At 33.2% G+C, this 13,975-nt stretch overlaps 4 protein-coding genes across 4 annotated transcripts; all 4 read left to right on the forward strand.

Moving 5' to 3' along the window:
* Positions 1-5: 5 nt before the first annotated feature.
* BX663DRAFT_552171 (WD40-repeat-containing domain protein) lies at positions 6-1,458 on the forward strand (the record flags this gene model as incomplete). The annotated part of the gene is made up of 7 exons (XM_051531345.1): positions 6-130; positions 204-291; positions 380-487; positions 561-734; positions 820-1,204; positions 1,274-1,365; positions 1,438-1,458. The coding sequence occupies 7 exons, from the start codon at positions 6-8 to the stop codon at positions 1,456-1,458; spliced, it is 993 nt and encodes a 330-aa protein (XP_051382760.1).
* Positions 1,459-1,931: 473 nt separating this feature from the next.
* Positions 1,932-3,609, forward strand: BX663DRAFT_69303 (uncharacterized protein). The gene is made up of 3 exons (XM_051532286.1): positions 1,932-2,210; positions 2,264-2,495; positions 2,584-3,609. Exons 2-3 carry the CDS (start codon positions 2,403-2,405, stop codon positions 3,424-3,426), a joined length of 936 nt encoding a protein of 311 aa, XP_051382761.1. The 5' UTR covers positions 1,932-2,210; positions 2,264-2,402; the 3' UTR covers positions 3,427-3,609.
* Positions 3,610-3,897: 288 nt separating this feature from the next.
* On the forward strand, positions 3,898-5,153 carry BX663DRAFT_69344 (putative methyltransferase-domain-containing protein). The gene is made up of 3 exons (XM_051532287.1): positions 3,898-3,930; positions 3,999-5,005; positions 5,062-5,153. The coding sequence occupies exon 2, from the start codon at positions 4,006-4,008 to the stop codon at positions 4,855-4,857; it is 852 nt and encodes a 283-aa protein (XP_051382762.1). The 5' UTR covers positions 3,898-3,930; positions 3,999-4,005; the 3' UTR covers positions 4,858-5,005; positions 5,062-5,153.
* Positions 5,154-5,783: 630 nt separating this feature from the next.
* On the forward strand, positions 5,784-13,820 carry BX663DRAFT_552174 (uncharacterized protein; the record flags this gene model as incomplete). Its single annotated transcript, XM_051531346.1, has 3 exons — positions 5,784-13,127; positions 13,224-13,308; positions 13,372-13,820. The coding sequence occupies 3 exons, from the start codon at positions 5,784-5,786 to the stop codon at positions 13,818-13,820; spliced, it is 7,878 nt and encodes a 2,625-aa protein (XP_051382763.1).
* Positions 13,821-13,975: the final 155 nt, after the last annotated feature.

Here is a 13,975-nt window from a genome sequence, read left to right on the forward strand (position 1 = left end):
AAAAAATGGTACAAATTTATCAAGATGATATATTGTATAAATTAAGGAATCTTTATCCTAGACAAAGAATGCCATTACTTTATTCTGTTAACCATTCTTATGGTTGGAGAATAATTTCTGAAAATGAAGAGTAAAAATACATACAATTACTATTAAATAATATGAAATGCCTTTTGCTTATTTACAGACATCATGCGTTATAGACATACAAAAAGTATTTGTTCAGAACATTTCAATATTATTAAAGATGGCGAAAATGAAAACTATTTGACATGTCTTGCGATCTCCGAAGTAAAACAAAACTAAGCTTTAATTTGCTGCATAAAAAAAAAAAAATGTTAGTAATAATCATAGTTTATTTTATAACTCTACTCTATAGAATATTGGCATGGTCGTAATAGGTTCAGGAAGTAAAGACGGGTTACTCTATTTTATAAAAGACATGTCAGCTATTAAGGATGATTTTCAGTCAGGGACAAGGTTTGAAGTAATGTGTCACCAAAAAAAAAAAAAAAAAAGTTTTAAAGTTAAAAAAATAAGTTAATTATGTTATATTATAGCTTATCCATAAAGAAGTACTTCATTTACCTATTTATTCACTTGACTGGGTTGGAAGTTATCTTTTAGTTGGGACGAACCAAGGAATAATAAGAGTTTATAAAGTAGAGCTTGAGGATGATGATACATTGAAAGCTTTTACAATGATAGGACAATACACAAACCCATTGCCTAAGGTAGCACACGCAAAAATAAATAAATTAAAAATAATGACAAATTGATTGATTTATAAACCATGTACATTTTTTTTTTTTGATATAGCCTTCACTATACTCTCCTTCTTATAATATAAACACACACGTTAAAGCAGTGGAATTTGTACCCAATTATAATTCAGCAATACCGAATCAATTTTTATCAACTACGGCAAATCGATTAATTATTTGGAAATTACAAAATGAAGAAGAACCATTGAGATCTTTTGAGCCAAGCCAGTTCTTACTGAACTGTGCAAGTTGGTCCCCTAATGATCCTCAAACACTTGTAGTTTGTGGTGGTTACGACAAAAGATTAAGTATTATTGATACACGAACTTCATCTACAGAAAGCCCTGACGGTCTAGTTTGGAGTGCAGAAAATGCACACGATAGACCAATTACGGATGCAAAGTTTAACCCATTTATTCCTTATTGGCTCGCTTCTGCTGGTAAATTTTATTATTTTGATACACAGATTTATTTATTTACCTATCTATTTATTTAAACAAAAAATATAGGTGAAGATGCTATAGTTAATATATGGGATATAAGGGCCACTTATCATGCACCAGTTGCGAAAATTGATGGCAATGATGGCATTGTTACTTCGGTAAGTGTAACCAAATATTATATAGTTTATTACAGAATATATATATGAATATATATTTATATGTATATTTAGATTTGTTGGTCTAATATTTGACCGGAAAACATTGGGACTACAACATCTGATGGTGTTATGCGTTATTGGACTTTATCGCCTGAACAATTACCCATATGGGATGCCTTTTATCGTACTGCAAAATTCAGCCCCAACGATACTTTACCTATTGTACGTGAACATGATACATATATGATCCATAAAAATAGTAAACCTCTAAATGAGTATGATCAAGATTTTTGGAGACATGATGAGATTGACGATTGGAATAATGAAAGTACGCTTTTAAGAAGATCAACTATGTTGCTTGCTGGTGCTACAGGTTTGGGCGAGTGGGGTAGACCAGAGATGGGAACAAGTTATAAAGGTGAAGAATCTGTAAACGCGAAAGGATTGGTCGTATCTGGTAAGCTATTCAGTTAATAAGACGAATCTTTTTTTTAAAAAATAATAATCTTGTGTTAAAACGATTGATGTAGTGAAAGCATCAAAGATGAGACCAAGCACTTATTATTCGATTACAAGTGGTGGTCAATTTACTGCACATACTGTAAGATTTGACGCAGCAAGCAATTTACGGAGTCGTCACAGGTAAAGAATGAAAGATATATTTATTGCCTAGCTACAAACTAGAATTAGAATAAATCAATAAACAAAAATAGATTTGATCCAAAAGATAAGGATAAATCAGCTGCCGAAATTGAAGATGATATTTATTGTAGACGAATAAGTAAGGCGCAAAGTAAACTACAGAAATTAAAAAATGAAGTGAAAGATAATAAGCAAGCAGAAAAGTGAGTTGAATATATAGATTTATTATTATGTTTATTTATTTATTTTTTAATAGACACCGTTTAGAGGAAATAGAATTTCTTGAAGACTGCTTAAAGCTACGCAATCCAATTCAAAGTACCGAATGGAAATTTAATTCAATTCCAGATAAATCATTGAAAAAGGTATCAAAGCGACTATGGAATGAAAATGATATGTGGGAATACGCAATTCAAACCTTTAAAACTGATCTCAAATATTGGAGCTATTGTATACCTCCAGGATACAACACTCAATATAAATTCCCTGTAAAATATTGCGTATATGATTTTTTTTTCATTTTTTTTTTTTTTTTTTTTTTTTTTGTTTTGTTTATTTATTAACTTTTAATTATAGCTTGAGTTTAAGGATCCAATTATAGATAAGCACTTAATTGAAGAAGAAAAGACGTTAAAGGAATTACCTCCTTTGACTAAAAAAGATTCAGATCAAAGCTTTTATTCTGATTCTTCTCTGTATGAAAAAACAAATGCAACATGGTCATTGTGTAATCAGGATAATAATGATATAAACAAAGAAGAAATAAATACAAATATAATCCAAAGCAGAACTTCATCAATAAATAACAGCAAAGAGGAGATTCCATCTATTAAGGTGAGAAGAAATATACACCATATTCCACCTATTATTACAAGACATGAAGATACCATATCAAGTAAACCAAATGCAGTTAATATGAATACACCTGATTCATTTCATACTGCTCCATTAACAGAGGATAATTTAGAACGACAAATAAGCAGGAATCCTTTTGAAACGACACTATTTGTACAAAATTCTCCTGTTGCAACTCCTCAGTCGACCAATCCATTTGAAGCATCATCTTTGTTTAATGAGCACGAAGAATTAAACTCCTATAACAATACAGTGAATGCCTTTCATTCAACAAATCCATTTGAATATGAATCCTTGCCTGTTACACCTATTATAAGTAATCGAAGAAGCAATGATTTACAGGAAGAACACATTAACAAAGAAAGTCCTCATAGAGATAATGGGATAAGACCAGCCATACATCAATTAAGTTTAAGTCTATCAAGACACAGTTTGAATAACTTAGAAGATAAGCAGAAATCATTGAAAAAGGAAAGTAATCATCATAAACTTAAGAATCCTTTCAAGCGAATATTATCTCGCTACTCAAGCAGCAAAGAGGAAGATAATCAAGCTGAACAATAAGCAAAACTAGGATACAATAAATAGGCTTATTGCAGCAAATTGATAACCTATCCATTAACATACTTTGTATAAACTATTTTATATTACACATACAAACATATTTTTTAATATTTTTTAAGAATAATATTATATTCATGTATAGTTGATTTGATTAAGAAATAAGCAGTAGCAGTGATATATAATATATACAACTACAATATAATTGTATGTCATCTTATGGCTAAAAATTAGAATCTGCAGAAGGTTTAGTTGTTAATTATTTTTTTTTTTTAAAAAAAAACAATTTCAATCATACAGCTTGAGATAGCTAATCTAAATAACATGCAAATTCATAAATAAAGCGGTAGTTTTCCTACATGCAACCTTATTATGCACCCTTTGTAGTTTTAACTCAACATCTCTTTTGATTTTGAATTATATAAAAACATATAATATTTTTTTTTTTGTTTTTTTTAATAAATAATAATTAAAGATTGAATGTGCTCTAGAAAATAAAAACCAAAGGTATTAGTGAATCAAAAGCATTACTATTATAGGTTAACACGTATTTTTTTTATAAAAAAAAAGAGAAGAAATTAAATGGTTAAAGAAAAACGAATTATTGAAGATGAACCTCCAATCGCAACAATTGAAGGATGGGAAGATGGACAACCCTTTAAGCGGGGCATTCATAAACTAGACCGTTGGGCTTTACAGTCAGCAGATACGCTAACTATACATATTGGACCTCATGATATTGTGTTAGTACAAGACCCCCATTCAAATTATTTGGGTGGATATATTTGGCTTACTTCAATTGTCTTCTGTTCTTATTTGGAAAGATTAAGTTCCAAAAGAGATAAAAGACACAGTTGGATCAACGTATTAGATCATGGAAAACGCTGGGTAGAGCTTGGTTCAGGAGTAGGATTAATTGGTATCATGTTACATAAATTAGGAATTGAAGATGTAACGATTACAGATATTGGAGAACTAGTTGAACAAATGGAGAAAAATGTAGAAGCGAATGGTATTCATGTTAAGTCTTTAACTGGTAGAAGAAAAAATGAATATGAAGATGGAACAATTATTGTAGATCCCTTATTATGGAACAACCAAGAAGAGATGGATAGTATTAAGAATGCAGGAAAAGAGATCGATTATATAGTAGCCTGTGACTGCATTTATTCAGAAGCAAGTGCAATAGATTTAGTGAAAACAATGGAGTATTTATCCAATGAAAATACAACGATTATTTGTATAAGTGAAGTTAGAAATCAAGCAGCTCAAGATAAGTTTATGTTAGAAGCTCAGGCAAGGTTTCAAGTCGAATTATTACCAGCTATTCAATGGCAAAAGAAGGTCAACCATCAAGTTGATTTTGATGAAACATTGAATCTTTATAGATTACGTAAATCAAAAAAGCAGCATTCAAAACACGTCAAAAAATAGCATCTTAACAAAAGAGGATCGTTTTTATTTTCATTATACACTTTACTATATATAATAAAAATTCATCACTTGGACGTACTAAATAAATATCATGACTATTATAACATTATTTATATTCATTTAGCAGTCTGCTGCAACGATAGTAAGTGTAAAGTGACTATTGAATTCTAACAGTATAGAATGTATTCATAATATTACATTTAGAAAGCTTATCAACTTGATATACATATATCACTTATATTATTGCAGAGAGAATAGAAACTTCTCTTATCGACAATATTCCATTTATATTATAAACTCTTTCTGTACTCAATGTTGGTATATCTCAACATTATTTTTAACTGTGCCTTCGAGTAGTGACTGACAATATAATTTAATCTCCGGAACCCTCGAAAATAAATAAATAAATTAGGACTCAGGAAGTAGATTACACATAACAATGGCCTGGATCAATTCAAAATTCCAAAAGTATGAAGTGAATAGATTAATATTCTTTCGATTGCATTGTAATCAGTCAATAATGATAATTGATGAAGTCATTGCATAAAAAATGATTGAATAAATACGCAGCTAAAAGTTGTATAAAGCTTTATGATTCGAATTGTCTGACTGTAGAAATAAGAGATTCGATGTGGGTATTCATTTCTACTACAATAATATATAAAGACAATGTAGTGCAAAAAAAAAAAAATGAGTCCATGTATCTATTAAAAAAAAAAAGCAACAATTTCCTTTCCTTTTTTGTATTTATTTTTTTACTTCACAAATGGAGAGTTTTGAATTATTTCTTCCTTTTTTTTTTTTTCTCTCTCTTATCTTATTTAATATAGAAAAAAAGGTAAATCAAGTACGGAACTTAAAAATGTTTAAACGTTCACTAAATAATTTATTCTTAAGACAATAATAATTGCCCCACATTTAAGATAATGAAGTGGCTGCCTTTACCAAAAATAGCACATGCAATTGCTATTTATCCATTTGATCCTTTAAATAGTATAAGGCCTATATCTACAGTTTCACATCAAAATAATTTAAATCAACATCATCATGATAGTATTTCCATTCACACAAATGCTTCAACTTCTTCTATCAATCTTGATCAACCCTCTACTAATCCAGAAGATTATAGTTGCTTATTACCTCTTGAAGTAGGTGATGAACTTTTTATAATTGAACAACAGGGTCAATGGTATAGAGGTTATGTATTGACTGTACTTGAGGAAGGTCGTAAGCCGAATAAAGCGCCAATAGGTTGCTTTCCACGAACACATGTACAAATTAAAGAATACATCGACATCGATCCTGATGAAGCTGATACAGCATTTCAATTTTGTCAATATCGCGATGTTTCAGATGTTTCATCACTAAGATCTAGCTTTGACATGCCGACTAATGGATTACTTCGATCCTACTCTGAATCCCATATCCAGTCTAGTAATAAGACAACTATACCAGAACAACAAACAAATTCTTCTATTCGTCCTATTAGCTTTGATTTGGAAACATTAGATTTAAATAGAAAAAAATCGACTTCTTTACTTCGAGATAGTAATAATATACCCCCACCTTCATTACCACTTTCGAGATTTGAACAATCAACAGCTACTGGTAATTCGGAACCATTAGTTGATGAAATTGCAGCCTGTGTAAGTGAATGGAATAGCTTACTATATTCATACATCAATCAACGTCAATATAATACCTTCAATAAAGTGAGAGATAATATCAATTATTTATTTCAGGCACGAAGACAGCTTTTAGATCAAGCATTATCTAGAGAAGAATTGATTAAGCTTCGAAAGGAAATTGTTCAAAAAATGGTTATTAGTAATTTGGAGCAAGGTCATGAAATGATTATTAGACATCCGGAAAAGGGTTATCAACTAGATGCTACAAATGCTTCTTTGAGTACAATTTATAAATTACACTGGAAATATTCTATTTATGCAAACAAAAAGCTATCTTCTTCGACTCTAATAGATAACAAAAGCGCAACTGTAACACATATAAAGGCTTCTTCTCCCAGTATCGAGCCATCAATGGCTCCTACTGATAATGGTATTGCATATAAAACAACTCAAATCGTATCTGGTCAGCCTCAAGCAAAGGGCGCTAAACTTTATCATATATTATTTGAATTAAAAGCCTGTGTCGCTCATATCTGTCAACCTGGCGAGTTTACGGAGCTTTATTTTTCACTTTATTCTGCCAGTGAGCATAAGTTTTTAACTGAAAATTTTCTTGTCATCTTGAACTATAATGGTATGCCAAAAGATGAAACACAGATTGGTAAATTACAAGCATTATTCATCGACTTGTCTCCACATGATATCTCTGAAAACCTCTATATGGTATGCCATATCATTCGATTGGGAGGAATGAAATTTTCAGACGGTAAAGACCATTTTGCAAGTATCAGTAGTCATACCTCACAATTTTTTCATACCAATAAACATTTTCATCCACCTTTTCAAAAGCAATCAACAGCATTTGTAAATACAGCAACGACACAACATATGTGTCGGCGACCATTTGGCTGTGCTGTTCTAAAGTTGAATAGCTTATCAATTCTTCAACACAATAATGAGGATATTCAAAAATCAACCCTTGAGTATGATATGCCTATTTATACAGCTACTACTGAATCTAACTATTCAACGTTACATGAGGACATTATTTCTAATAACATGAAAGAATTTTCAAAGAACACGAGAGCAGATCTATTACGCGTCTCAGTTCGCTCCTTTTATGGCATCCTGACCTCTATACTGAATACAAATGCAGCTTTATTACATGGTATTCCTCATACTTTACGATTAGGTTTTGCCGATGTTGCATTCCCTAATGACAGTCGTAACGATCTTTATATTAAACTTGAATTAGGTGACTTTAGTCAGCTTGGTCGGTCTCGTAATATTCAGGTTACAATATGTGTTCGTGATAATAGAACAGGCGAGATCATTAAGAGTGCTATCGTAATGGGTGCTGGGGCTCGACCTGTTAGTTATTGGGAAAGTACAGTGATTTATCATGAACAGAGGCCAAAATGGGGAGAATTAATCAAGATAAACATTAAGGATGTACAACAATGGGAACGATCTCATGTCTTCTTAACTATCAAGCATCGTAGTAGCAACTTTAATGGAAATATTTCTTCCAACAACAACAACAATAATAATAATAATAATCTTATTAGTAATACAAGTATAACTTTACCTATTGCAGGAAATACCAAGTCCCCAGGAACTACTTCAGTTGTCTCTACTTCAACAGGAGGAGGAGAAAAGATCTTGGCTATGGGATTTTTACCTTTATTTATGCCCCCTATGCATCGTGATTTTATTGCTGATGGCACACATACACTTTATTTGTATAAATATGATCGTCAATGCTCAATGACTCGTTTTTATCTGGATAGTTTGCCTTGGTGTGCACGATCTACAGAGCCATCTAACACTTATCATCAGGCAATGACAGACTCAACTATGAAGGTATCACGGCCTTATTATTGGAATAATACAACAGGAAGTTCTGGTAAACTAGGTCATCGTCATTCGCCATCCTCTCAAAGTTTTCAGAGTACAACTAGTTCCTTTGCTTCAACAATAGGCGCACCTTTAAATACAATAAGCGCTTCTACAAGTATGAATGATATTACAGCATCTCAACAACAACAATCTTCAAATTCAAATAATAACAAACTTGTATTATTACGTGATACAGTCACGTTATCGACTTATCTATGTTCAAACAAACTTACTCAAAATAAAACCCTTGTCAAATTATTAAACTGGCAAATGTTATTGTCAGATTTCGAGGACAATGGTACCTCAATGCTACTCTCTGTGTTGGATCAGCTTACATTTATTGGAGAAGTAGAAGTTGTAAAGTTTTTGAGTGACATCTTTGATGCGCTCTTAGATATTATGGCTTGTTATCAGCAGGAGGAACTCGTCAGCAGAGAAATTAATGATCAAGTGATGGCGGCTATAATTTGGTTATTAGGTATTGTTCAAGACAGACGATTTAGTAACTTTCGACCTGTGCTAGACGTTTATATTGAGAATAGATTCTCATTACAACGAGACAATGGCCATACACCTGAGCATATGAACAGTCATTATAAGCCTATAATTGAAAAGGAAGAAGCGACTTATAAATGTCTTATCAAAAGCTTAACGCGTTTATGCGAGTCCCTAGGAGATGCATCTAAAGCAAAATTATTACGTAGTAGTATGAAAGTATGGGATTACTTGTTTAAATTTATCGTCCGATCACGTTTAAGTCAAGTTCAAAGCGGGAATAATAATAACGATGATGATGATGATGATAAATTTAAAACGAGTATGGAACAATTGATAAGCGCAATCACCTTCATTATGAATCCCGAGCATCCTAGCTCAATGATCGGTACACAAACATTATGTCTTCAATATTTTGCGGATATTTTAGTAGAATTGCAAAAGATATTTCCTTCTCAGTATGTAGTTGGTGTTGCTGTCTCATTTATAGATGCTTGCTCTCATGTCACCGGTAGGCTTGTAGGGTTCAAGCTTGCAATGATCTTAAATATCGCAAGGGGTCCTATCTTTAATGATCCTTCTTGTAGACTTGAGATGTCAAACCATATTTTTCGATGGATTCGACTTTGGATAAACTCATATATGACAACCGCGAAGGATGTGATCTTTGCTAGACAAGTAGAACAACAACAAGATAGTCATCAACAACAGATACGATTACCTCGATCACAATGGATTGAAAATTTAAGGTTATCGATTACTATCATGAGTGAGCTATTAGAGAAGGTGAGGAAGTCATTTGGTATCAATTCCTCAGGATTGACATCTTCCAATATTTCGTCACCTTCTATTAGCAATCTTTCTCGCCCTACATCATTTGCTGCTACTACTACTACTACTACAACAACAACAACAACAACGACAGATGATGATAACAGTATTCTTAATAATCAGGAGCCTTCTCAATCATTGATTGACTTCAGTCTGATAATAGATGAAGCACTTCAATTGGTTCCACAATTGTTAAATGCCTATAAAGACGTTCAAAGACTGACAATTCAAGCTATATATGCATCTAGTCCTCTATCTGCCTCTGCTGTCGTAGATACGTCCTCAAATAATATGGGATCAAATCCCTCTTCTCGTCGTCATTCGCGCCAATCGTTTTCTATTTTGAGAGAGCGATCAAGCTCTGCAAGTAGTAGCAACCATTTGAAAAATCCATTCATGTCTTCAGAAATTTTACAAGAGATTCAGGGGCAACATCGTAAGTCAAATTCTGTAGGAAATGGTGGGACTATATCTTTAAGTCATGCGTCTAGTATTGGGAGTACGTTTGTCTCAGGGGCAAACAGCAATGCCCATTCAACTATCGTGTGTAGCAACAACGGTGGCAACAAATCATCGTTTCCGGTAGTCCTCAAAGCCTTAGCCAACTCACCCATGACACCTTTTCCAAATACCTATCCTTTTCAACCACCACCACCACCACCACTATCATCATCACCATCAGCATCAGCAGCAGCAGCGCTTACAACATTGACTCATCAAGACCTTTTAACAGATAATTATACAGCTATGGTCAGTACAGGCCTATTGGATTTGACTGTAGTCTTATTAGAATTGTTTTATCTTACACCACGCCAACAATGGATCAAATTTATTAAGAAATTGTATGAACATGATGGAATCCAGGACACTACTGATTTTTTGCGTAAAATTGTTTATACATGCATGGGCATTCTTTTTGGTGATAATGTGATGATGTTAGAAGAGTCTAGTTTAACTGTAGATGGTATGGTGAGATGTGAGGAAGATGAGACACGAGACAGAAGGAAAATACCTCAAAATTGGTTAAATTTAAATGTTATAGCCCATCAAATTGTACTTTGTCATATTTTGGAACCTATAGCGTCCGCCTTTGAACAGCCTATGTTTATACCTGCAGAAAGAAGTTACAAGGAATTATTTGATGATATCCTTGGGCACCAACCTGCTTTATCGCCTGTGAGTGAAGATGTTTCTCTATCTTCTAATCATTCAGAGATAGAACAACAACGAGAGAAAAGAAATAGTATGGCAAGTGCTAAAGATAATAACAACTCGAAAAATAATAAAGGGATGACAGAGAATGAATCTATCTTACTTTTATGGCGTGTTTACTTTGTCGGCTTCTTGCGTGTCATAGGAAGCCCCCATCTAGAGGTCTCTGAATTTATGCCTCAAGTACAACGTGCGGTATGGAAGATCATTGGAAATATGCGAGGTGAGCTTGGAGCGAAGATTATATTGTCATTATGGAATTTAGCAGGAAAAGTAGGAAGCCTTGAAACGGTTCCTAACATGCTATTTGACAATGAAACTAATAAACCCCTACAACACGGTAGTAGTGATGAAAGTAATCCTAATCAATCCATCTCAACAACAGATTCTATCATTTTTTCAGATGATACAGGATTTAGAAAAAGTATCACATCTGTGAACGATCATCATGATCCTAACACAGTATCAACACCTATTCATCATTATTCGACTCGAAATAGTATACGTATCGCTCCAACTGATGAAATTTCATTTTCTTCTATTCAGGGGAAGCATGAGGGTAATGAACAACGATCGCAGCCCATCAAATCGTATGTTTCATTTTTGCAGGCAGACTTGGCTTATTTTATTTTAAGTCCTATGTGTGCTGCTTGTTTGACTTTACACGACCGTATTCGCGTGAATTCCCTTTCTATCATTGCTGATATTATGGCTATTGAACTTTATTCCTTTGGTGAACTATGCCATGTACAGCATACGTTAATTAGTACCTTGGACCGACTTGTGATGTCCGAGAATAAAGGAGATGAAGTCATTTGTGCTCGTATTTCAATTGAGCTTAATAAGGCATTAGAACAACGGCTACAGTCCGATGGTAGAGATGATCTTCTTATGGTCGGGAAACGGTCTGTTGATTCCTTGTGTAAATTCATGGGCCTCTTATTGCAAATTAGAAGTTTACCTTCAAACGACAATGAATATATGGATGAACGTATCACGGCAACCTTGAAGCTTATGAAGTTCATTCAAGTGATTGAAAGAGAGGAAATATATATTAAATATGTACATCAGTTGGTACAACTCCACCTTGATAGTCGTAACTTTATTGAAGCTGCCTTAACCTTACGGTTTCATGCTGATCTTCTTCAATGGAACCCTAATGATAGTTTAATAGAGATTCCTGAACTTTCATTACCTATACAGAGCTCCTTTATTCGAAAGGAGGGCTTGTATATGAAAATGATGACTTACTTGGATCAAGGCAATGCCTGGGAGCTTTGCATAGAACTTTGCAAAGAACTTGCATACGAATATGAAACGACCATTTTTGATTATGCTAAATTAAGTGATGTCCTGCAGCGCCAGGCCATCTTTGCTGATAATATTGTCAAGAAGGAGCGTTGCTTTACAGAGTACTTTCGAGTTGGCTTCTATGGACGAGGCTTCCCAGCTAGTAATCGAAATAGACAGTATATTTATCGTGGACTTGAATGGGAAAAGATGGGCTCCTTTATCGAAAGAATGCAAAATAGACATCCTAATGCACAGTTGCTTCCCAGCAAGATATCAGCTGCTATATCCATGACGGATGAACAAGTAAAGGAACTAAATAGTACCTTGGATGGACAATATTTACAAATCACGTCTGTTACTCCCATTCCTGACTTTGAGAATGTTCTTTGTCTTTCTAATCCAAACGCACCTGACTATATCAAGGAGTATTATTCTTTTAATAGTGTTTCAAAATTCTCATTTTCTCGTCCTATCGTAAAGGAATCCTCTTCTGATGATACTGCAACAAAATCCCCGGAGTCTGACTTTTTGAATCTATGGATAGAAAAAGTTGAATTTGAATGTGAGGACAAGTTTCCGACAATCGTTCGTCGATCTAAAATTATTAAGTCTCACGTGAGTGTAATTTCACCCATCGAAAATGCTGTTATAGCCGTTGAGAACAAGAACAAGGAGTTGATTTCATTAGAAAAAAAATACTCTTCTATTTACCTCGATCGTCCTACTTCTAGTTTACCAAATCAACCTATAAACATTAGTCCATTTTCAATGTCCTTAAACGGTGCTGTAGATGCCCCTGTCAATGGTGGTATCCCATTATATAAAAAAGCATTTTTAAGTAAAGAGTACTGGGAAAAAAATTCTGATATGAGACAATGGATTTATAGACTACAATCTGCTATTGAAGATCAGGTAATACAGTGAAAAATGAAAAAAGAAAAAAAAAAAGCATAACATTGAAATCTATTTTCTCTCTCTTTTCTTTTCTTTTTTCTTTTTTTTTATAAGGTTTTGATTATTGAAAAATGTTTAGATACCCATAATAAACTTGTAAGCAATGAAATGCGGCCATTTCATACTACAATAACAGAATGTAAGTCATATATATGTATATATATAATATCAATATTGATCTTTTACACTTTATACATAATAGTTTTCCACAAGAATTTTGCTGATGAAATTAGGGGAATTAAAGAAAAGAACTTGAAAGAAGAAAGATCGAATGCATCTGTTATAACAACTGGATCTGCAGATGGTCGTCGTCGTCGTCGTTCTACGTTATCCAGTGGAACAGCAGAGAGTATACATCATAGTTCACGTCAATCTTATGATGATACGGTCACGAAGACAAATGCTTATCAACAAACTAATCCACCTGTATTACCAAATATTCCTGTCATGTCACCTATTAGTCGAGCCTTTTCTATTCGAACACCTATTATGGAAAATTTTCCATCTGTTTTCCAAAATGGTGTCAATCAGACTACCATGTCTCGAGCAGAAAGTTTATCACGTACGTTAAAAATCTCACTTCGTAAAAAATCCCGCAAGAAAACGCAAAGTACGGATAACATTACATTCAATAATAACTCTAATACATAATTTCTTTCATGCACTTCTTTATATCAATATGATACTATGCAACTATTTTATAATAAAGCAATGCTATATATATATATAAATAAGAAAAACTTTAATATACATACATACATACATACATGCATACATACAAATATACGACTTACATAAAAAAAAAA

The sequence above is a fragment of the Cokeromyces recurvatus genome (assembly GCF_025118155.1).
Source record: "Cokeromyces recurvatus strain NRRL 2243 chromosome Unknown BX663scaffold_13, whole genome shotgun sequence".
Classification (NCBI taxonomy): domain Eukaryota; kingdom Fungi; phylum Mucoromycota; class Mucoromycetes; order Mucorales; family Mucoraceae; genus Cokeromyces; species Cokeromyces recurvatus.

Bases quoted from the DNA above. Each gene is read 5' to 3' on its own strand.
- BX663DRAFT_69303 (XM_051532286.1), top strand. From the start codon at position 2,403: ATGTGGGAATACGCAATTCAAACCTTTAAAACTGATCTCAAATATTGG. The intron at 2,496-2,583 runs GTAAAATATTGC...TTTTAATTATAG, and splicing joins ACACTCAATATAAATTCCCT to CTTGAGTTTAAGGATCCAAT.
- BX663DRAFT_69344 (XM_051532287.1), top strand. From the start codon at position 4,006: ATGGTTAAAGAAAAACGAATTATTGAAGATGAACCTCCAATCGCAACA.